At 38.1% G+C, this 22,199-nt stretch overlaps 1 protein-coding gene across 2 annotated transcripts in view; it reads right to left on the reverse strand.

Annotated features, from left to right (window-relative positions):
- The window catches only part of fam135b (family with sequence similarity 135 member B), a 57,435-nt gene that overhangs the window by 26,462 nt on the left and 8,774 nt on the right, over positions 1 to 22,199 (reverse strand). For both annotated transcript variants that reach the window (XM_086192728.1, XM_086192727.1), the window contains exons 2-5: positions 20,676 to 20,772; positions 16,306 to 16,385; positions 4,674 to 4,813; positions 412 to 482 (exon numbers count right to left, since the gene is read on the reverse strand). In XM_086192728.1, the coding sequence (XP_086048854.1) occupies positions 412 to 482; positions 4,674 to 4,813; positions 16,306 to 16,385; positions 20,676 to 20,752 (368 nt within the window). In that variant the 5' untranslated portion in view covers positions 20,753 to 20,772. The remainder of the gene's footprint in view (positions 1 to 411; positions 483 to 4,673; positions 4,814 to 16,305; positions 16,386 to 20,675; positions 20,773 to 22,199) is intronic.

A 22,199-nucleotide genomic window follows, 5' to 3' on the forward strand; every position in this document is an offset into this window, starting at 1 on the left:
TGGCTTGCAGGATGATGACTCTACCTTGAAATTAAACCACTTTATTTACACTAATTAAATTTCATTATACCTAAAAGACCCTGAAGAGACTGCAACCATGAAAGAGTTTTTCTTGACTTAAGTCTTCATACTGATGGCCGTAGGCTTAAATTTTAAAACACAGAAAAGGTTGACTACCCAAAAGCTGATTGACACAAATGTGTGTTTTGCTGGGTGAGCTAATCCAAAATTAAATTAATTTTGGATTTGTCCCCGGCTGAAACTTGAATAACAGTAATCAGGTACTACTGAGACAAACATTAGGTGCTAAAAAGTTGGCTAACACAGAGCTGTTATTGTTGTATTTCATATGTATCCCATGGAATATATTCTTTATTTTGCTCATAGACATATAGACATTTCAGAACTTACTGCTGTTCATTGTCAGTGAAATGAAGGTCAAGCTTCAACTGGAAATCCACCTCACTCAAAGCTTCCTCCACCTGAAAAAGACAGGCATTTGCAGGACAAATAAGATGAATGACATGGGTTGCAGAGGGATTCTTAGAAACATGATCTTTAGAGTTGTATTTTCTTTTGAATGGTGACATTTGTCAAAAGCAAAAATTTGCTTTTGCCTGTCATTCTCTTCTCCTTTCTCTCTCTTTATCTCTGTACCTCTCTTCCCATCTCTATATCTGTCTCTTTCCCTTATCGCTCTTTGTCACTGCCCCGTTTTCCTGCTGTCTTCTCTCCAACCAACACCATTTGGAAATAACTACAAGACACATTACTTAGCTAAGCATTAACTACCTGCTAGATCAAGTCTTGAGTGTCACACAACCCCAGCAACAGGATGCTTGCTGTTCTCAAGACTTGATCCATTGTGAAGTCACAAGGAGTCACATGGTTAAATTAGTTCATGTTCGCAGAGAGCTAACTGGAAGAGCCCAGTTCTGTTGTGCATGCTTTGTCAAAAGATCATGCTGAGTACGCATTCGTCCTGTAAAGCGCTGGATGTTGCCACATGCCAAATGTGTTAGCACAGGGGCTGATATATAGCTAGCAGATGCTTTCCTCAGTCTGTCTCTATAAGAAAGATTGTTCGTGTAATTAGCAGATAATAGTTAAGGCAACACATACATTGCAACCACTTGTTTCTTGATTGGGACAGTTTTATCCTAATATGATCAAACATAAAAATATTTTGAAGCCTCCAGTTTGACATTCTGGCTGTGGTTATCTTGCCTTTTTTTGTTTAACATAATGCCTCCAACATGGACTTTTACACATGAAGTTTTGAATCAACTTCATCTCAGATCTTTTTCCAGCGTAAGCCTAGGAAGAAACTTGAATCAATGGACTTATCTTTTTCTATTTTTGATTCTAGTTTACCTACGTTACTTGTGAGACTAACTGTCAGTGTTCTTTTTGATTTATTATATCAATTGTGATTTGTAGCCTGGCTCAAGCATGTGAATTTGAACTTTCAAATCATCAAACAGTGAGTCAGAATCAGAAAAGGCTGATCAATCTCCTTGAATATGATTACACAGTTAAATTTGGGTGAGAAAGTCAAACAACAATGGCGGAAATGCATGGGTGAAGTGAACAGATATAATGTCTTATTTCTACTCATGTTGTTTTTAAAAAAAATCTCCCAGGAATAACTGCTCTTTGGTGGTCTCACTGCTCAATTTGAGAAGAGTTTAATATAAAAATCACTGAACAACAATTGAGAGATTTATAATCTCCCTTTGCTTTCTTTCTCTGATCAAACTACAAAGGAGTAGCTGAGAGGGGATGTAATGGAGATGCAGTGATGTTGATAATTTAATATTTAAAGGTTAGGCATGGTTCTTCCTCTTCCAATAAACACACCAATCTTTGCAGTTCTATCCAATATTGGCACTGTGATTGATTAAGCATAGATACACATGTACTCAGGGGAAATGAAGCGCTATTTCTGTCCGTGCTATCTGTAGCTGAGTAGCAGATAACCTCTGGAAGGTTAATGAGCCATGAGCCTTCGGGAGAGCTTACAGCTGAAATTTGAACTGCGCCTAAGCTTCTCTTTCTCCACACCTCCACGTGCATGTCTCCATTTTATGAAATCTTATAAAATTGAGTTCAGAATTGTGAGAAGGAGATTACTTGGAGCGAGGCCTTCTACAGTGATTCAAGTGTAGACACGTACTGTATGTCAGAGAGCGGCTGTGTGATGGTGCTGGCTAATGTCCATGTGTGAGCTACTGTATAGTTAACTTATGGATGATTAGCTTCAAGCAGAGACATCTTAACTCATCCAGACTGGAACCTGTCTTGACGCTGTCAACACTGATCATTAATTTTGGGCTCTGGTGGCTTCCAACAATGAAGACAGGCACAGTGGATTTTTTTTTTGGGGGGGGGGGGTGCCCAATAGTGCAGTGGTTAGCACTGTCGCCTCACAGCAAGAAGGAATTTTTCTGTGTGGAGTTTGCATGTTCTCCTGCATGGGTTCTCTCCAGGTACTCTGGCTTCCTCCCACAGTCCAAAGACATGCAATTGGGGACGAGGCTAATTGGATACTCTAAATTGACCATAGGCGACAGGGGGAATGGTGCCACTATGATTCCTCCTTTGATGTCCCAGCTCCTGCATATAACTAACATCATCTATGAAGGAGCTAAGAAGAGATAAAACATTGTCTTTATTCACTATTTTCAGGTATAGTAACCAATAGCAAATGCATTTGATCACAAATGCTGTGAGTTCAGAATAGGTGACAGTCACATTAAAGCATTGTTTGCCCAAAAATTATATTTGCCAAGCCCTCAAATAGACTGCTATTAGGGGTGTTGAACTCACAAAGGGTTTTTTTTCCTGATCTGTACTACTTCTTGGTGACTCAAAGTCATCAGCACACATCCTCAGAGCTAATGAACACCTACAGCAAAACTATCCAAAATGTCACTTTTCAAACGAGCTCAAACCAAAGAGGAAGTAAGCACATGGTGGGAAAAAAATAAGACTATGATAACACTGGGCAATGCATTTTAGAATTTAAACAAACGTTTTGGACAGTTTTAGTGTTGTTAATTGTCAGCTTCCATTAGCCTCGACTGAGATATATAGCTACATTTGAAGTGAAGAGACCTAAAACTATTTTAATGTCATGTCAACATGTTTCCATTCTTGTCTTCCTGTCAAAATCTGTTGTTTCAGCAGCCATTTTGACATGTCAGAGCAGGGCAAAAATGCACAGTTGAAATTGTTAACATAAACTTCAGTCTCATCCTATTTCATGGATCATTGCCATTCCACTGAGACAGGGCACATAATACCAGGGTCCTGCCCCTCCTAAATAGAACAGGGCCGTAATTCATGGGAAACCTGTTTACCCTGCATGACATGTCTTTTTTTTTTTTTTGTAAAAAGGGTTTATTCTCATATTATGCATGTGCTACTGTCCTGTATTATTATTATTATTATTATTTTACTTGTATCAGCAAAATCCCTGGTTTCAAAACTAAGTGAAAACTACTGTCGTAACTGTTCACACCTAGTCAGCAGATTTCTGACAGTGTATGCTGCAGTCTCTGCACGTCGCTGAGGGAACAGATAAACTGTGTTTCAAAAGCAGACACAGCTTAACAGCCATAATTGCCAATTTGTAACTCTCTCCATGCACTGCTCTGAACTGCTTGATTGAAATAAAATTATGATATTTTTCCATGAAAAAATTAAAAGAGAAAGGTGCTCCTTATGGAAGACAAGAAAGGCCATACATATCTACATTTATAATAAGGAAAATATCTTCTTATCACAAGATAATGAGCTTCATTATCATGAGAAATAAAAGCTTATCATAACATGCTAATTTATGTCATTATTAAACTTTAATTAACTTGTCGTCTTGAGACAAGGAGGCAACTTATTTATCATAAATGGTTTAATCATCTTGTTAGGAGAACAAAACGTGTAATCTAAAACAGTGTGGAATATGATCTCATTATTATGTTATATTATCACAGATTAAATAAACAATTTTGATGTCTTGTGAGAATTAGACAAATAAACCTGGATAACTGAATGTGTTATTCGGCTATAACAAGGTAAACAATTCATTATCACAAAATAAAAGCAATTCAAGTTAATTACAAATACATCCTTTGTCTGCTTCCATGCCTAATATGCCCAATTTACATGAATTAAGGTTCACAAAGTATTAGGAATACCAGTACAGTTCAAAAGGCTCAAAAATGACCATTGAAATAAATCAACACCTGCATTTATGTTCCATTAGTTATTTTTATCCAGGAGCATGCTGCCACATGTTGCTATTAAATCGACGCTTCAAGGTAATAGTGAAATGTCACGATTCAATTATTCAGCAACACAGTTTTAGCTGTAGTTCTGTTAGATGTGCTCTAATCGGATAAAAATCTCTTTGTGTTTCAGATCATGGGGTGTCATGTGGAAATGAAGGAAAATGAATATATGAGTTGATTAATAAACTTCAGAAAATGACGATTTCAAACCTGTAAAGACACAGAAGCAAACAAATCTATCATGTAAGAGTTTTGACACTGATCTGTTGCACATTTTTGCAGCCCAGGCCTGATTAAAATGCAAGCAGCCAAATGACAACCCTCTACCCTCTCTCACTGTGTGTTTGTTTGCCTGCTGTAAATGTCACTGGCATGACTCACCCTTTCTCCATCCAATAGTAGGTGTACCTTGAAGATCATACAGTCATTCACCGAAACCTCCTCATTTCTGTAAAGGATCTGAAATATCCGGCTGAACACGGTGCAGTCGTACACCCCTGGAGAGCTGAGGCTGCATTCCCCTGTTATGAGACAACAATGTAGATTGTAACATTTGTAGCATGGATTCACTGCCAGTCAATTGCCAGTAAGAGAGTTAAGTCACAGAAATGACATGTTAGTTAGTCCCTAATATTGTGGGTTTGATTTCACATAAGCAGTATAACATTGATTTAACAAATGTATCATATAATATGTGTGGTAAGAACTGAGAATTGTGAATATGTACCCAGATTTAAACATGCATAATGATGCCCATATATAATGCAAATGTTTGTTGGGATTTTTGAGGGATCTGACTTGTGTGTCTGTGGATCTGTTTGAATGTAGTAAGATGTGCAAGTTTGTTTTCATATTTGAAATAGATATCAGAGACTCTTGTTTCATTGACTGGCTTAACGTGTCACTAAACTCAAGTTGGCTTCCAGCTTTCTGTTGGTCAAGTCGGCACCAGTTCATGAACATGCAGAAACACTGAGTTGAATTGTTTATTGATCCACATCTGCTAAATCTCATCCACAGACGGGTGCTGTTCTTCCTGTGGTCAAAATTACAAATTGCATTGTCATCTTTAGACATAAAAATGCATTCATACAGCATAAAACGCAAACAAAACATAAAATAAAAGAGGAAATGAAAACCATTACTTGATTTTAATTGGTTAAATTCTATTCTGATAACCCATATAGTCATGATACCCTGATGTAATGATGAGACCACAAGAAAAGGTACATAGCCTCATTTAATAGAGGGAAAAAACAAGGAAACAAAAAGAACCCAACCCCCCCCCCAAAAAAAATCATGTAACACCTTGTGTAAAAAAATATAATTTCAATTTGATTTTAAAGGCCATCTTATTTGTTTTATCAACCAAAAATTGTGGTAAAGAATTCCATGCTGCCATTGCTATGTAATGCAGTTTTCTCTGCCCAGCCCCTGTTCTGAAGGGAGGCAACAGAAATCTCCTTTCTGATGAGTGCCATATCGAGTATTTGTGTCTATCACAAGAAAACATCAAACTCCATCCATCCATTGTCTTCCACTTATTCCTACCCATTAAGGGTCGCGGGGGGGCTGGAGCCTATCCCAGCGTCAACGGGCGAGAGGCGGGGTTCACCCTGGACAGGTCGCCAGTCCATTGCAGGGCCAACACACAGAGACAAACAACCATTCCCACTCACATTCATACCTATGGTCAATTTAGAGAATCCAATCAGCCTAGTCCCCTCTTGATGTCTTTGGACTGTGGGAGGAAGCTGGAGTACCAGAGAGAACCCACGCAGGAACAGGGAGAACATGCAGACTCACACAGAAAGACCCTGCGCCCGAGCCGGGACTCGAACCTGAACCTTCTTGCTGTGAGGCCACAGTGCTGACCACTGCACCACCGTGCAACCCAAACATCAAACTATTAAATCAATTAACAGGACAATTAATGTTAATATATTTCTTACAAAATTTACGAGGAAATAGTGTAACCTAACTTTAACTGGTAACCAATTCAACTTATTAAGCATCTCACATACTCTAGTTCTATATGAGCAGTTGACTATACAAACAGCTTTGTTTTGAGCTACCTGTACCCTGTTCAGATTGTTTTATGATGTCTTGGACCATGTGACTGTGCAGTAATTAAGCTGAGATAGGACTAAGGTTTGCATTAATTGTTTAATCAAGCATCCAAGTAAATAGGTCCTAAATTATTGAATTGAGGCCATCCGTCTACCCATTTTCTTCACCATTTCATCTACATGGCTTGTCAAGAACATTCGGCTGTCAATCAGCACACCAAGTAGCTTAACTTCTCTGACCTGTTAAATTTCTTTGTCATCTAGTTTTAACTGCAATTTTGAATCTACTCTCCCTCCCTGATTACAGCATAATACTATGCATTTTGTTTTTTCTGTGTTAATAACCAATTTATTTATGTTAACCCATTTTCTAATCGGTACAAGCTCTTCATTTACCGTCGTCATTTAGAACCTTTTCAAAATGCTGGTGTTGATGCTGCTGAATGAGTGGTTGAGTCGTCTGCATACACAGCAATGGAAGCATGGTTTAGAATTAAAAGTCAATCAGTTGTAAAAAATTAAAAATAAGGGCAGCCCTAAACAACTCCCTTGCGGCACTCTACAACTAACCTTAACCCAATATGTGAGATAACTATTGATCAAGGCAACAGAACCCCTATCAAAACCATAACAGTGTAGTTTATTCACTAATAATCCATGGCAAGAATATCAAAAGCAGCACTGAAATCTAATGAAACAGAACCAACTATCTTTCCTGCATCTATTTCTTTTAGCCATTCATCAGTCATTTGGGTTAGTGCAGTAGCTGTGGAATGCATCTTCCTGTGTGCATGTTGATAAGCTGTATTCAAGTCATTTATACAAAAAATAATTTTGTATTTTCTCATATACTATTCTTTCATGATTTTTCTCAGGGAAAAATGGTAGACCAATACGTATTCTAAACACTCTGAGAAAGTCTCTTTGTTATCCCTAGGCAGTGGCATAATTTTAGCTATCTTCCAATCTGCTGGGCAAATAGATTTTTCAAAACTTGAACTAATTATATGGCAGGTATGCATTATATGGGTCTGCAGCTGCTTCATAAGATTGTTCATGTAGGCTTTAGGATTCTCTTTTTCAGTGCCTATCGGTAGGCCACGCACTCTTAAGTAAAATTTCTGACTGCGCCTCCAATCTTTTCAATTTATCACAGAGTTCTCTTGATGGAGCTGTGTTGAATCCACCTCGCTTTTTTTCTTGTCCTCCTCAAGTACAGCAACACGCTCTTCCATATCATTCAGTCCGTTTTCAACACCATCTAATTTCCGACCACATTCCTCCATTTGTGCTTTGAGAACGTTCAATTGTGGTTGAAGTGTGGTCAGTGCTACCACAATTTCTTCCATAATCGAGTGGATTATCTTGGACAGTCCTTGCTTGTTGAGTCCAGCCATATCCTCTGTAGGCCTTACTCGCTCAGGCAGGTTTACACTCTTTGTAGGCCTATTCGGCCGCGTTCTATGTTTCTTCTGCAGGCGTTTGATCTGTCGGTGTCCACCTTCTTCCCCCACATTCATTCTCACCGGTCATTTATTTTGTTAGCTATAATTTTACATTACTAACTTATAACTGTCATTGACTGTATTTTAGCCACTTTCAAACTTTTTTGCTGAGCTCGGCATCCACATTGTCTCTCACTCCTCGCTCATGCTCAGTCAACATCAGCGAAATGCAATATATAGTCAAGTACATCCTTTTGAAGGATGTACGGCTTTCATATTGAGCTATGTAGAAAAAAACTTGCTGTGCCTGCTAAATTTCATAACAACAACTCAGAATGTGTTTAAAGGAATTAGTTGGCATAGACCAATGAATGGTAGTGGGTGGGAAGTGTTAGCATGTCTCATGAAACATATCTCACCCAAAAAATATCACATACTTTTTTTCTCCAAAAGTGTCTTTTCATGCCTTCATCTAAGAGTTGTGGACAATTTTAGAATCAAACAGCTCAACAGAATTAGCCTACTGTCAGGACAAAACCAAAAGGCACAGTGGCCTTCCGCAGCACCTGAGAGGCAGCATTGTAGCTTGGTGCAGCACAATATTTCCCAAAGACTGGAAGAGTGACTGCTACATCTCATCATAGTTGAATTTTTCTACGAGAGGATGAGGAAGATTGAGAACACCATCTGCTGTGTGTTATTTTATGTTCTGTACCTTTAAGAAACAGTGTCACTGGAAAACGAGTAGAGAGAGCTAGAATAACTCTCTGGAGACGTAGACCTGGAATTGTAATAGTCCTGCTAATGTAAGCAGTGAAAGTGTTAATATAGTCACACTGTGCAGAATTGTAGGCAATGTAATGAAAACTTCCTTCAGACTCCCTAACAAATCACGCCCACACTGTCGCTCATAAATGAGGCCCCTGGTGTTAGTACCCTCAACCTTTCCCATGTTCCAGCACTTTTGTGATAAGAAAGCTGTTTACTCTCTGTTCAGAGCATATGGTCCCTGGCAGCGTTGCAGCCACAGAAGCTGAGCTGCTGTCCAGCTGTGAGCCCTGAGAGCTCTCTGAAATGCCCTGCTGGGAGTGTGCTCTTTTCTGTCACATTTTTACTCTCCGTCTCTCCACAGGCCTCCTCCTGATAATGCTGTCACTACTTGCAGCATCAAGCAGCCCCAACCAGGATGACGGATGTGTGCCTGCTGTCAAAGACTTGGAAGATGTGTTAGAGAGACTGCACAAGTTCTGTGAATGTACTACGACTCTGTTAGCACTGGTGCCTCACAGTCTCATGAATGGCACTTTCTGTTTATCACTTGTGTGTTGTTGTTGTTTTTTTATCACAATGGATGTACATGTTCGAGTCTTGCCACTGTGTGGAGCAGATAATTCTCTTTGAGTTGGAGCCAGGTGCTTTCATGCCCTCTGTCCTGTGGTGGGTGGCCTTTCAATGTGGCCAAAGTCACAAAATCCCTGGTATGACACTGGCCCTGGCTATGTTCACACACTCCTTTGAATGTCAGTTTGTTTAACAGAAGTGACGTTGTATTTTGTACCAAAGGAGCAGAGGTGATAAGACCCTGATAAGAATGCAGGATGCAAGAGGAAACAAGCAGAAGCACAGACACACTCACAGGCAAATGCACATACACATACGCACATGCACACGCACAAACATACACACTGTCATGCAGTTTAATATAATTACCTTCATGGAAAAAGCAAACATGGGACAAAAACAATTAAAACACCCCAGAAAAGGCAGGTAATGTTGGGAGTGTAGTTGAGATAGAGATGCCTTTAGCTTAGTGGTGCTTTAGATTGCACTGGATGCATAAGTTAAGGTATATCAATATATCCTGATATGACAATATATTTGAGGTTTGTTGATGGAATTATGATTTATCATCTTTTAAGTAATTCTATGTAGAATTAATATAGGGAAGTAAACCAATCTACTTTGAGATTAGAGACTTTTAAGGAAGTCTTTTTATTAATTTTTGCAAGCGCTCTACCCAAAATCATGTTATAACAATAATATAAAAATGTCTTCATGTGCAATAATTTACCCTAAAGATTTGTGACTTCTTAGATCGGCATTTTTTTGTTATATTATGTATTATTACCTCTGCCAATGAAGTAATTTTAGTTTTGTAGTTTTTAATGTAATCCTGTTAGCAGGATTATGTTAAGGTAGAAATTGTTTAAGAAATAGTGTGGAGCTTTACAACATTGCTTTCACTGTACATTGCTCATGAATTCGTCATCATAGAGAGGTGGAAAGTATTGATGTTATATCACATATCACCTTGGCCGAATTATGTGCTTTCTGACTGCCTTGAAGTTAGGTCATGATTTTGACTTCAGAAATTAAACATTTGAATGTGCATCTTATTTTTTTGACTTCTCAGGTCTTTCCAAGCTTTTCTATTCAGGACCCTGAAAGCACAGTGCCATAGACTAGGAACCCCATTGCTAGACTATGCCGAAACATTCAAATGTTGCATGCACTACTAGGCCAATCCATCCATCAAAATCTTCATTCTGTCATTTAACATAGTTCAGCTATTTTGTTTGCAGAAATGACCTTCCATAATGTTAAAAAGGTGTAGCAGAAAAGAAGTTGATGTTATCAAATTTCTTGTTTAACATTGACTTTAACACATTCTTCCATGTTTACAGGGAGTAAATCTGACCATAGCACATCAAACCCGTCCAGTTATTGCATTGTGGTATACCACAATCCTCACAGGTTTTGGGGCGTTATCACATCCTGCACATTAAAACCTGCTGAAATGCCCCTACGCTTTAGTCTTGGTGAATCTGTGCCAGAAATAATCTGCTTACAGCTCTAGCTAGTCTACATCTGTTGTGTGTGAGAGTGAGTTTGAGTATGTGCACTCTAGCCAGTAAAATCCATAAAACTGCCAACAAACTCACTCTTCATGATACCAATGTGAACGAGTATCTTATGCAGTAACAGCAGACACCGTGAACAGCTAGCCAATTCTCCCAGTTAACATTCAGACTTGAAAATCATGTTATTGTGTGTGAAACACAGTCATTAAATGCTTCAGCTGAGTGTTTGGCACGATCTGAAGAGCACAGATGACTGAAATGTCAAGCATGCACTTTCACAGAGATCATACTAAGGGATTATTGCAGTGTATGGTGAATGTATTTCCTCTTGCTGGGCAGAGCCTGATGCTTATTTGCTCATGATTCAGGCTTTGGGCTATGTACATAGGCTGACTTGGGGCCGGGAGGCCACAGCATTTCAATCTTAATATGGATATGATCCTCATGGTAATGCAGGCTGTAAAAATTGACACATATGTTATTGCCCAATGAACTACAGTACTATTAAATAAAGATAGCGGCACTGGAAAATAGGCTGAAGAATTTTGTTGTTGATAGTTAAATATATGAATAGAGAATTATACAGTGAATTAACATAACAACATGTACAGTATGTAGGTAAATCTAACCCATCCCACATGTAGCCAGGTTGGAAGAGCTTAAAGGAGCAGTGTGTTGTTTTTGTTTTTTAAAAGCGAGTTATTTGACAGATTTTTGGAGTGAAAAAACACGTTTGTTTGCATACTGTTGTTTAGAAAATGACAATATTCGAATTTGATAGGTTTCATGAAAACAACATATGCTAGTTGAATTTTTGCTGTCTGGCTCTTTCCAAATTTAGCAGATTTTTCGACAAACTGCATATGCGGCAGTGTCTCAAGTTAGTGTAATTACAGCAGTGTATAAGTGTGGAGCATACGATCTATTGCATGTTTACAAATGCTGAAATACACTAGCTTATTGCTATCAGACAGACCGCCATCAAGTGACATATCTTGTCCAACCTCTGGAAATATGTATAAAGTCTTTTTCAAAATGAAATCCTATCTATAACAGTGAATCAATTAATAGAAGGAGAAAAATACAGTAATATTTTTATTTATTTATTTATTTTACAGAAGGTAGGGGGGAAAAAAAGCAGCAAACTTTACAAGCCCAGCCAATCAGAATGTGTGTGGCTGCATGTAAATAGCTTTGTCAGACATGTAGTTTTCGGAATAAGTGGAATAAGTGGAATATTACTTTGGCCATATATGGATGCGCACAAGTTTGGACACAGACATTTTGGAGGTAGGATGCTCAAGTGGAAAAGAGCACATCACATATTGATTTCATTTTTACCTACATATTACACTAGCAAATGTTTAATACTAATTTGTACTATTTCCACAATGGAGGAGAGAAAACAAGAAGTAGCTTACATTAGTTACCTACAATGGGAGACAAATACTAAGAATGGTAACATCATAAGAATGCCAATATTGTTAATGGTACCGCGGAGATGATTGTGGATAAAACAAAAAAACTGTGTGCCAACTATGCTGGTACACAACACGTACACTGTGGTGAGCACTGCTAGCATGATAGAAGAATATGCACCTGTTGAAGGCTAAATATTACAGTTCACTGAGGTCAGACATTAAAGATCTAGATTAGACTGCAGCCCTGAGGATTATTTAATATTTGTTTTCCTTTTCATTCAAGAATGTAGTTGTCCTCATGTTTACAACAAAGCACTTTTTAATTGAAATTTTATGTTTGTATTTGCATTGTAGTCTAAATAAGGGAATATTTAAGAGTGCGAGTTGAGGGGCCACATGGCTCAGAGGTAGAGTGGCCATCCAGCAAGCGAAGGGTCGCTGATTCGAACCCCACTTGCCCTGGTGACCATGTTGAAGTATCTTTGAGCAAGATACTGAACCCTGAATTGCTCCTGATGGCCCTGTGACACGACTGGTGACTCGTCCAGGGTGAACCCTGCCTCTCACCACCCCCTCCCCGCAACTCTTAACAGATAAGTGGTATAGACAAAAGATGGATGGATGGTTGTGTGAGTTAATGACATGAGGCCAAATCATTTGCAAAATCAAGGTCGTCCAGATTTGTGCACCATTGGATTCCACAGGAGCAGTATGACGCTGATTTATGCATCACCCAGTTGGCTGTGACAAGGAACAGAATAGGGGATATAATGCACCCTTGTCTTAATCGAGGCTTCATGGGGAATAACTCAGTATTCTTGAACATGACTCTATTCCAAGTGTTCATAGAATTTCCCATTAATGGTGACAATTTTGGATGGAATTCCATGTGCCCTTTAAACTATCCATAGGCATGCCGAATGCCTTCTTAAAGTCAATGAATTGACATACAAGAGGGCATTCACAGCATGGCTCAGTGATCTTTAGGAGGACAAAAATCTGGTCTATAGATCCTTGACCTTTGCAAGTTCTTGCCTGTTCCTACCTTAACTTGTCATCTGTGGCATTTTCAAGTCTTTTGGGGGGAACTCTATGGAAGACCTTGCTAGGAATGAGGGGAAGTGTTGGGCATTGCAAGTTGTCACAATTGCTGAGGTTAACCTTTGTAGGAAGCCTGAATATGATGCTCCAGTCATTTGGGATGATGTTATTTTAACATATCTTGGCAAAAATATTGGTCAACAGGTTGTGGCAATGTTCTTGCTGTGAGGCGACAGTGTGAACCACTGCAAACCCCAGTAGATGAAGTATGGCTGTCAATTATCATGTAACCTACTGCAGCTATCCAGAGAGAATTAATGTTACACAATTTTAATAACTGGCTGATATTAAACTTTGCAAAATGATGCAAATATTTGACTGTTGGAAAAGACAAGATTATATTTCAATACAAACAATCTTTTTCTCATAGCTTCCGCCGGGTTGGTCAATACTCTATATCCTTCTTCTCACCTGGCAAGATGCAAAATGGAACCTCCAGGATTTAGGATCCTAAAAATAGTCTCCCAAGAGACAGACTGCTGAACTCCTATTTTTAAAATGACCATTGTAATCTATAAATATTTTTGCAACGCAGACTATTGCTCTGCTCCAACCCTAGACTAATGAGACAAGGAAATAGTCTTCTCTGTTGATATTCCTGTCTGCAGAAAAGACTTAATTGGCATGATCACAGTCACATCTGACATTGACACATCGCCTTCAAAATCAGCTGTGTCCTTGTCAGTATACGCACACTCCATGGCTCAGCTCTAGCTGTGAGGACATGGAAAGTACGACTCCCTAGTGGCTTTTATCTGAACTGTGTGGAGCCATATCCCAGATACCTTCGTCTTGCTCTCAATAAAATCTCACACTTGAAATCACAATTATTGACATGTCCTCACAAACCAAAATGTCCTCGAATGAACAGTGGCCTGCACTGTCAGGAGCTGGTCCTCACTAGTACAGCTGAGCCAGACCAGACGTGCACGGTGCACCCGTCATGACAAGCTAAAAATAGCTGTTATTACTGTGAATCAGTGAAACGGCTCCCAGCTTTGCCAGGGATTGAGATTTTAATGACTAGGTAGGTTAAGAAACCCTGCAGATCACAAAGAGAAACCAATATGAGGAATGTTAAGGAAGAATATATATATATAGATATAGATATTTATAGATATATAGATATAGATATATAGATATAGATATAGATATACACACACACACACACACACACACACACACACACACACACACATTTCCATTTTTATTTTATTTGCCTGGCGAATGTACACAGTTTATTTGACCTTGTAAATATTTTTGGCATCTAGTTGTATCTAAGGTGGTGCAGTGGTCAGCACTGTTGCCTTACAGCAAGAAGGTTCCGGATTCAAGTCCCAGCTTGGGCACGAGATCTTTCTGTGTGGAGTCTCCATGTTCCCCCTGTGCCTGCATGGGTTCTCTCTGGTACTCTGGCTTCCTCCCACCGTCCAAAGACATGTACATGGGGACCAGGTTAATTGAATACTCTAAATTCACTGTAGGTGTGACTGTGAGTGTGAATGGTTGTCTGTCTATATGTTGGCACTGCGATGGACTGGCGACCTGTCCAGGGGGAACCCCGCCTCTCGCCGTAGATGCTGGGATAGGCTCCAGCCCCGCCATGACCCTCAATCAGGGTAAGCGGAAGAAAATGGATGGATGGATAACATGTTTTAGCTCAAACTGAGTTTCATCATCAGTTTGCTGGCATATCAACTTGCGATAGGGGGAATAGTGCCATGATGGATGGATGGATGGATGGATGGATGATTTTATTGAAGCAGTCATCTTTGAATAGAAAACAAAAAAGAACATAACTGTTTGGGCCCTAGATGAACATAATTTTCTTTTAAAGTCAGGTGTTTACAGATAATGTGTTCACATATCTTTATAAGCCTTTAATCTCTCCTTCAACACTAATTTGTGAAGATTTCCATATTCAAGGAGAACTAGACCTGGATGACATCAAATGTAAGAATATAATTTGATTCACATTTGTAGTGTCATCAAATGCAAGACATCTTTGGTTCTATGACTAATGCTAGCCCAGTCAAGTTTACTGGAACAACACTGTGAGTAGTATAAGCTTGCAATTAGATGATTATATCAGCTATTATTCTCCTATTCCACTTTCTGTGCACTGCTATTTTCATTTGAAACAACAACATGAGCTAGCTGGCTGGCTAGTTTTTGCTAGTTTTTCCAAAAAATTGCAGGTCTTCAGGGCACTTCTCCTCTTCTTTTAAATTCATGTCACAGCCACAAAGAAGGCATGTACTGGCACCTACCAAAATGTTTCCAAACAAAGAAAGCGGTTCCCCGAATATTATTTTGGCAAGGCAGTTGCTGTACCCTGGGCTTGGCATCAAGCAATGGCATGGATGGAGAGTAGGAGTGACACTATGGTTCTAGGCATGGCAGAGATTAGGCCACTCTTTGTGCTTTAACTCAAAATGCAGACAGAAATTACTGTTTTTCAGAGACTTCCAAGACAATGTGTTCAATACAATGTATAATTCAGAGAGAGAGAGCATATAGGCAGACGAGACGTCCTCGCACTTGGCCCCCTTGGTAGCACTGCTTAATTGAACATGATCCAAATTTTGCCCTCGGAACAAGAGTCAGGATATATTTATATTATATTTATTCCCTTTTCTTTTTTTAAATACATTAAATTCAAAATATCCAAGTTATTTTCATATGATGTATCAAAAATAGTATAAGTATAGTTTTATACTGTGCTCTGGACTTTTTCAACTGAAAAATACATTTTTGGTTCTTAATGCTCCAGTTTAGATTGGTTTAACATGGTGGGGATTTATCTTGTGTCTGATATCCTGGAACAGAGATGTATCTTTTTTACATACACATGATTTAATATTTTTCATGAGAAAAAAACAACAACAAAAGCCTCAGGCTCCACATATGTCTCAAAACCATGAAAGCAAATGTTCTTGCATGTGCCTGGCCACAAGTTCAGTGAAAGTGCAAAAACAGATTACTGAGAACCAATAGGATAAACTGGAGGCTTATCTCTGAACGAGCCTGACGGTTGTGTGACATAGATGTTAGACAGGGCAATAGTCTGTGCAGTGTCTAAAAATATTTCATGTGGCTGTATCATCTGACCTTACCTGTGTTGTCTTGTGTTGTTACGATCAATCTGTGGGGCACTCGAGGTGAGACCTTTAACCCTACTCGAACCTGGTAGAACCTGAGGGAGAGGACGATTACATTTACATGCTGATGCTATAGAGTCAGACGACATGAAGACATAATGAAATATTGTCTAGCAGTGAGTCATCCTAATACCAAGGAAAAGTAAAAGGTTGCCTGAGTCAGTTTTTTTGTCTAGACAGAATCCTCGCTTGCTGCTGTTCACATATATATTTCATTTTCACTTGTAAAGGATCTTTTCTGTGTTTTTAAAACTGGGATCTAATTGTACATGCTTAAAAATCAATTAAAAAATTTACATGAAGGGTCAGCATAAAACATCTTGACATTGTTACTTATGAAACAAAAAAGTGTTTGCTTTGGTCAGCCAATACTGACGTGACAAATTGACGAAATTGTGACAACTATCCCTTCAGAAACTGATGAGTGTTTAAAATGTCACAGAAGTCTCACCCAAAATGTCTTACTCTGTCAGTTGGTGCAAAAACAAGAGTTTTATGTGCAGATAAATGTTCAATAACAAGATTTTAACTAACAAAGATTTGGACTAGACCATTGACTTTGAGGCCAGCTGTTTTAATCAAGAACAGTATGGTTCAGGATTAGTGATCTGAACTGCAAATACATTAATTTATGAATAATTTAAGTTTTAGAGGGGGATTCTTTTTATTTAATTATTGGTGAAAGGTTTTTTGAGAGCTTGGTTTGGGGTAATGTGGTGCAATCTAACATGGATATCAAAGTTCTTCAAGTGATCAGTAATTTAGTTACTTTTTTCAGATAATCTGTTATATGAAAATCATTCGTGCATATCAGATTCTATTTATAAATTTAAAGTTTTTCTTAATTTGATGTACAGATTTATTTCATTTAGTCAGCACTATTTCTGGTCTCCTTTCACGTGGTGGTACCAGCACTAAGGTCAGTGGCAATGCTTATGTGCAGCGCCAATCGTGAGATGGTAAAGAGGACAGCATTTAGATGGCGGAAGTACTAACATTATTATGTTGGCTATTTAATTTGGCCAAAGCTGTTAGTCGGAGTGTGTAGCTAATCATGTGGTGGAGGAGTTACTACTATGAAAGGTGCCCTGTTTTTCACTTTATTTCATGTTTACTTGAGACAAACAATATAATCAAGAGCTGTAAAGAGGATATTGCACCTGTTTTAGGTTACATATCCTATGGACAATATAATCAACATGTACAAGTAATACAAAGAGTTGTTTTTTTTCATTTTTAGCAAATAAGTTATTTTAATGCAGCAATGCTGTTATGTAACATTGCTGTAAAAGTAATATTACCTGATTACTCGTTACACCGATGACAACGGTATTCAAATTTTAAAAAAAATAAAATCCACACCAAAGCCCCTTTCCTAAAGACATATTAAAATTTTGGGGGTTTTTTTTATTAAAAGAAAAGGAGAATGTAGTACTTCCAAAATTACCAGTTAATTCAAGTGTAATAAAGATTCATGATAATGGAGTGAGGAAGCTGAAATTTCTGTAGATACATTAATAAAAAAATCTAACAATCTAACAATATCTACAAAAAAAAAACGGACAGATCTGCTGTAACTATCATGTTAGCCTAACCACAAGTCAAGGCTGGAGCCTATCCCAGCAGCCTTCGGGCAAGAGGCGGGGTTCACCCTGGACTGGCTGCCAGTCCATCAATGGCCAGCACATGTAGACAGACAACCATTTGCTGTCACAGCCATGCCTACAGTCAATTTAGAGTATCCAATTAGCCTAGTCTTGCATGTCTTTGGACTGTGGGAGGAAGCCAGAGTCCACAGAGAACAGTGCTAACTACTGTACCACCATGCCGCCTCCCTCTATCCCAACTTGACAAATTAAGACTACAGCCATACTTGCCTTGTTGAATTGGCCCACATCACATTTGCAGCTCCTGTGTTGCCCTTTCGTGTGAGTGATATGATACCATTGCCGTATTTTATTCTAGATTGAATTCTATTTTATAATTAACAAGCCAGGTTTTATACAGATATATTCACGAGTACAGTATTTCAGCTTCAGAAGTCATTTATATGGCATGAATGAGGAGTCGCCATATTAAACAAAATCAGGCATGAATTGGACAAATAGCTGAATTATTTAAGGACAAAGGGTCATAAATAATGAGGGAGACATGATAATGCACCTCTGTTCAAAGTGGAGTAGAGCACAACTGTTACTGGATGTCTGCAGACATCTCAGGCTGAATGAAATGTATTGATAGTATTGATCCTTGTTTGGGAAAAGGGAAAAAAACTAATTGGAACAAGGTGACAAATACCAATACAAACCTTTAAAATAGGAAATAGTGATTTAAATATGGGGTTCCTGGATGGCTCCTGAAAAGGTTACTTTGACAGTTCAACTCAATGCAGCTTGGTGTAAAAGCAGATCTCAGCTCTCCAGGGACAGATTGGCAATTTAAGACAGCCAAGAGAAGCTGTAACATATCATATAAGTACCTGAGTGACTTAAGGGTGCAGACAGAGCACAGAAACGGTTTGAAGGTTGAAAATGGAATGGAATGGATCTACTCATTTGCCCGTTTTTTCAAATGTTTTGTGTTTACACTGTATGTGCTGGAGCACAAAATTGCTGTAGGTATTTGATCAACTTGTGTTTTGTTGGTTAAAACATTCAATTGGAATAAAATACATTACAAAAATGCAGCTGCAGTTCATAATGTGAGTGTCAAAATCAATCTCTCCCTCCATCTGTGGAAATTAGAAGCAGTGTGCTATCATCACTGCCTTCTTTACAAATCAAGAGGTGACTAATCAGTATTTTAAATGCGATCAGTGTACATATACTGTACAACCATTAACATGGTACAGCTTCACACTCCTCCACTTTGGTGCGGGATTTCATACTGATTTCATCTAATTTTACTGCGATTGTATGTAGTGAGCCGTATTAACTCTTTCTATTCCATTGTGCTTCATCTTTATTGAGATTCAATTCGTTCACATCATATTTCCTGACATCTGAAGCAACATGGCAAATGGTAAAGAAAGAACCATGTTAGTGCACTCAGCTGAAAGGATTAGTATGATGAAGGTTTCACCCAAGCTATCAAGCTGGAGTCCAAGGTTTTAATCTTTTGCGCACACTAAATAAACATGGGCCTTTTTATGTGATGGAATATCATGCTAAATTCACTTGTGTCATGTCCGCTGTTTGTCTCTGTGCTTCACACATGCATGCATTTTTAGTTAGGAAGGTCAGAGAAAGGTTTTACTTGGGGATGGCCTGATACCAGAGCTAAGTCTATTTTCTGAAATGATACTGATCCAATAGTCTTTTTCCCTGTGTAAGACAATTAACATATACAGTATGTGTATTGTACTTTGCTTCACCTCCCATGAAAAATAACACATAACTTTGAAATGCAACAGGACTTGCATGTTGCTCACATGTGCATACAAGGGAAGTGGACAGAATGGATGGGATTATAATCATATATAATTTCAATATTGAATACATTGAAATGACCTATTGTTGGGCCAATACCAACACCATCGGATTAGCACATCCTACTACGTTATGGGTTTTTTTCGAACTCTTTTACAGTATTTGGTAATTAAAACACTGAAATTCCACAGGAGAGTCATGACTGAGATCTGCTAAATGGTTTAGCTTTCTTTTCTCCATCATGATTGGATTGTACTGCTTCCTATGGCTGGAAGCCCTGTGAGGCGAGTATGAGCTTAAACAAGGCTTGCAAAGATCATTTTAATTTAAATGTTCCCATCTGTGAAAACAAGAGGGAGCTCAAAGATGAAAACATTATTCATATATTGTTAGGTTTTTATTTCCATAATTAGCTTGTAATTATTACGTTTAACTTTTATATTTCTTACTTTTTGTGTTTCTTGAGCCAGTTTTTGGTCAAATGGTGAAAGCCTTAACCTGAATTCCCCAAGTAAATAGTTGTTGGTTAAAAAAAAGAAAAAACAATAAATAGGCATTTGAAAAAAATCTTACATTATTATATCAGTGTACTGTCAACCAAGTGATAAACTGTGCACAGCCTGTTGCATCTATCACCCTGTTCATACAGCTACTGTCATTTGAACAGCAAATATAAGTAGACACATTCAAATACACATGACGACATGTTTTGAAATAATACCATCAACATTTTAAAGGCTTACCAATTTAAGTATGAGTAAAAATGATCAGATCTTATTTGAAGGTTTATTGTGTAAAAAGAACTACTATCTGTTAGTTGCACAAAGGTAACGGTGCAGGAAATGTCAGCTGTCAACATGATGACGTTCAGTGATGGGTTGTAGAGACATTTCTTACCCTCTTTGAAAGAGATCCACATTGTGAAATTTGTGCAACTCTATAGAAAACTCCAGTGTTCCCTGTACTTCAGACATGATATAATCCAACTCATCACCTGTCAAAAGAGAGGAAACAATAAACATGACATCTCAGATCAATGTGCAAAACCTTGACTCAGTGAAACAAATGGTAACATCTTTTAGACTGTAACATGTCTTAGAATGAATTGTGGTTATCCCTGTCCAAGTACGATTATTTAAATCCAAGTTCTATTAATGGAAATATCAGCCTCTAAGAAAAATATGATTGCATCCTGGTACCTGATTCTTTTATGATATGGATTCTTGACCTATTCTCAAAATAGCTGTGAAGCCTTTGTTTTCTGAATATAAACCCAAATGTATGACAAGAACAGCAGCGTGCTTCATTCTCCTTTCCAAACACACACACATTCATGGTATTAATACACAATCATATGATTGGCATATCTAAAAAAAAATGGATCGCCAAAGAGGTCCGACATACATCAAATACAAACAACTCTGTGCTGTGAAAGAGTAAGATTTCTGTAGGTGTATTAATGGTGAATTTTCAATTCAGCCCTGTATGTTTCTGTTTTTCTTTAGTGTGACTATGGTCATCACTACATGAGGTCATTTGGCAGAATAAGTACAAAATAATCCTAAATCCAGTTAAAAATTAATCTTTGTTCTTGTTATTTTCTCTCTATTGTTAAGTCCTACAAGTATCACTTGTGACTATGATGGAAGCTGATCCTGCACTTCATTTAATATCCAAACCATAATGTGGAAATTTGAAACCTTCATTGTTTACACACGGTGAGAATGACCTTGTTATAAAGATGTAGGAGACACGTGTCCAGCAGTTTAAAATTTGATGTGAAAAGTTATTGTGTTGTCATTTTATCTGAAATTTGTAATTATGGAGAAGAGTAGGTGTTTTGGGATTTAAATGTGATTTTAGCTTTTGTCCACAAACAACAGAGTGCTACAGGAAATGACATCTTTTTATAGGCTAACTCAGAAGTCAGTATCTCCATTGGTTCCTTAAATTACCAGACATTTGTAGTATTTCATTGGATTTTGGGTTACTGTTGAAAATCAACTTCTCAAATGTACACCACTTTTAGGGTTTTTGAAGTAAACAAAATAAATATAGGAATAAAGCTAACACTGCATTATGAATAAGGTATTCCATAAATGGCTTCAATGTCACCACAATTAGCTTCACATTTCTTTTATTTTGGCCCAATCTATTGTCCTCAACAACCTCCGCAGTCTTATTGAGCCACTTGTTAGCAACCACCATGACCAAGACTTTGAAATTCACACGTTTGGTATTTACAGGTGGAAGAAAACCTAAAACTAATGTGAACCGCATGCTTTTCAGGCATGTAACTGAAAATCCGTTCAACATAATCATTGACTTTGAACTTAATGTCTTTTTTTTGGACTCCTTCCTGCACTACTTTTTGACAGACACACACTGCAGTATTAATACATGTGTGGAGGTATCTTAAAA

This window comes from Aulostomus chinensis, chromosome 22 (genome assembly GCF_037954235.1).
Source record: "Aulostomus chinensis isolate RoL2024-O1b breed Wild chromosome 22, RoL_Achi_v1.0, whole genome shotgun sequence".
In the NCBI taxonomy this organism is placed as follows: Eukaryota; Metazoa; Chordata; class Actinopteri; order Syngnathiformes; family Aulostomidae; genus Aulostomus; species Aulostomus chinensis.